Source organism: Asparagus officinalis, chromosome 9 (genome assembly GCF_001876935.1).
Source record: "Asparagus officinalis chromosome 9, Aspof.V1, whole genome shotgun sequence".
NCBI classification, from domain to species: domain Eukaryota; kingdom Viridiplantae; phylum Streptophyta; class Magnoliopsida; order Asparagales; family Asparagaceae; genus Asparagus; species Asparagus officinalis.
In genome coordinates this window covers 48,621,888-48,624,818 of record NC_033802.1, presented here as the reverse complement: position 1 = coordinate 48,624,818, position 2,931 = coordinate 48,621,888, and the positions used below count along the sequence as shown (strand labels likewise).

At 54.5% G+C, this 2,931-nt stretch overlaps 1 protein-coding gene across 1 annotated transcript; it reads left to right on the top strand.

Moving 5' to 3' along the window:
• LOC109823431 (microtubule cross-linking factor 1-like) lies at nt 932-2,701 on the top strand. The gene is made up of 3 exons (XM_020389707.1): nt 932-1,250; nt 1,325-1,402; nt 1,500-2,701. Exons 1-3 carry the CDS (start codon nt 932-934, stop codon nt 2,699-2,701), a joined length of 1,599 nt encoding a protein of 532 aa, XP_020245296.1.

Here is a 2,931-nt window from a genome sequence, read left to right as displayed (position 1 = left end):
CACGTTGACGGCCCAGTTCTGCCGTGTGTCGACTATCGACGAAGGGGAAGGGGAAGTTATCAGGACCCCCAATCCCAGAGTGGGACTGCCGTACACCTACTTGATGGCGTGGTTTGTTTACCACTGTGAGTGTTTGACGAGCGCTCCCGCGACTCTTCAAGGAGACAGGTTCGTTCTGTTCCTTGAGCATTTGGAGAGGTGCTCTTGGAAGTGTAGAGACATTCCCGACGCGCGGAAGACGCTCTCCCATTTTGTCCACTACAATTTTCGTCGTTTCTTCCCCTTCTTCAGCGGAGGAAGATACGGAGAGTCTCTTAGAGATGTGCCAATGACAGAACATCACACGGCTCTCCCTCGTGGCGCTTTTCGATGGTTGGTGAATATTCGGTCGGGGTATCACATCCTACGCACAGGTTCTGTGTGCTATCTCGAGCCGTATATCCCTTGCAGGTTTGCCCTCCAGTTTGGATACGATCAATTGTACATGGGCAACGCCAATCCCTGCCTACACTTCGAAGGAGGACTGGTGGACGGAGCTCGGGGATGGTTCTGGACCCATGCTGGTGGCACCCAGGCTCGTTTTGAATTACCCGCGAAGGATCGTGATTTGCACCACACGCTCCTATACTGCCGGTGGTATCGAGGCGCCAGCGATAATCCCTCTGGTTTCTGGTTCCAGAGCTCATGTCTGACAGAACGCGATCGTCCTCTCAGAGGGTCTCTCCGTTCTTCAAGGCGAAGGGGCCGCTAAACTACTAGGGAGCTGCTCTCAGAGGATCCAGTTGAGGACACCGAGAGTTTTGATGCCGGTTTAGACGAATCTGAGGCTCCCGAGGTTCGAGTTCCTTCTCCTGGTCCCTCGTTGGATGCCCCTGGTGAACCAAGAGAATCTGAACGCCCAAGACTGGTCCAGAGTCCAAGAGTTGGACAGATGGGGACGCCTCTTCTGTCTCCGAGTAGCTCGCTTCTCTCTAAACGTCAACGAGAGACCGTGGCCGAAAGTTCCCGAGTGGAGGCGGCCAAGAAGGCCCGTCGCGATGAGACAGTCGAGACCGCCCGAGCGACGGAGGGTCAGGATAATGTTCCCCAGGTAAACATCCCCGGAGCGGCGACACCGGGGTCTGGAGCTGTGCTGCCCACCTCTTCTGCCGCATCGGGGGCAGTTCCGGCGACTTCGAAGGACGCTCCTCCGCAATCTGGCGTGAGGCCACAGACGGGAGTTCTAGCGGCTTCTGTGTCCGCATCAGGAGGTAATCTTTGCAACAGTACTCTTGATCGCAACGTTGATCTTACACCTTTTGACACTTGTATTGGGCCTATGTAGGTGCGGTTGAGAAAGTGATCTCCATTCCTTCTGACGAAGAGGAGGAGGCTGGAGATGAAGAGGGGCCCACAGGCTCAGGTAAGCGTAGGTTTTAGCATTACTCATCCTTCCGTACCTAACTGTCAATAGGGTCCCTTTCGAGGGGCCTCTGTTAACCCTCTTCGTGCATTCGTAGCTGACCCTGCCCATGAAGTTGCTGGCAAAGAGGATCCTCCCTCTTGGGCGAGTCGCTCGTCTGGGGAGACAGGCGAATCTGAGGAGGATGACGACATCTCGGTTCATGAGGCGCTATCCAGTGAGGAAGAGGTGTTGGCTCGTGAGGATGCGCCCGGCCAAATAGAGGGATCTCCTGCTCCTGCGGCAGCGTCGGCTGGGGATCGTCCATCAGCGCGAGAGTCTCTGTTTCAAAGGGAGGCTTCTACTCCGCAAGTGACCACTTCCTTGTCGGCGGCGGCCGTTGATGCTGTGACCGCTGCTCCGAGGGCGTCATTGGTCACACCGGCTTTGGCGGCGCCAATCCCTACTTCTACGGTTATGACCACAGGTACTTCAACCGTGATTTCATCCACGGTGGAGGAGGCTGCCCTCTCTCCCTTGGAGCGCGAGCGAAAAAGGAGTGCGGCACGATCTGTGGCTGATTTCCAAGACACTCTAGCCGGCTGCATCAAGCTCGCTTTGGAGGAGAGTTGTCCCTTCGAGAATTTCGAAGAGGATCTCGACTACATCGTGTGCTTCTTAATCAAAAGGCTTGGCCACACTGCGGCGAAGCCCTACTTCCAGCGTAAGGAGGAAGTGAAGGAAGCTGTTCAACAGTTGCTTGCCCTTCGCGCGAAGAGTTCCACTCTTGTGGATCTTGCATCCGGCGAAGTCCGAGCAGCGGAGGAAGAACGCGATCGCCGTCTAAACGAGACCATGTCACTGGAGGCAAGATTGTCAGCGGAGTTGGAGCAGGCCAAGGCTGAGGATGAACGGGTGGCCCTCGAGCAGCAGAAGGCCGATAACCGTGTTTCTCGCTTGTCTTCGGAGGTAGAGAATCTGAAGCAAGTTATAGCTAAGAAGGCCGATAACCGTGTTTCTCGCTTGTCTTCGGAGGTAGAGAATCTGAAGCAAGTTATAGCTAAAGTGCAAGCCTCATTGGCCATTCAAGAGAAGGCTCGTGAACAGGCGGCCAAGGAATTGGAAAGCATTGGATCTCGCCGGATACTAACGGCTAATTCCGCTGAGGAAAAGGATCGAGCCCATAGGGAGGTCAAAGAGACCGTCCGAGACTTGGCCTCACGCACTGAGGAAGATCTTCGCCAAGAGATCCTGAGGAGGCTAGAGCTTCGTCATGCTAGGGAAATTCGTGAGGCGGAACTGCGGTTGAAAACCTTGTAATTTGCCTTTAATTTGCCATTGTAATAGGATTTCTTTATGAAATGAAATTATCTTTCCGTTCTTGGTCACTATTACTTCTGTGCATGCTCCATTTAACATGTGTTAACTAGAGTGTTAGTTGTGAGGGGCGGTCTTCAGCTGTCGGCGAATTTCGGCCGTAAGCTCGTCTCCTCTGCGGGCGGATTTCATCCGCAGGCGGATTTGGAATTGACTCCAGTTCCAGAGGGGTG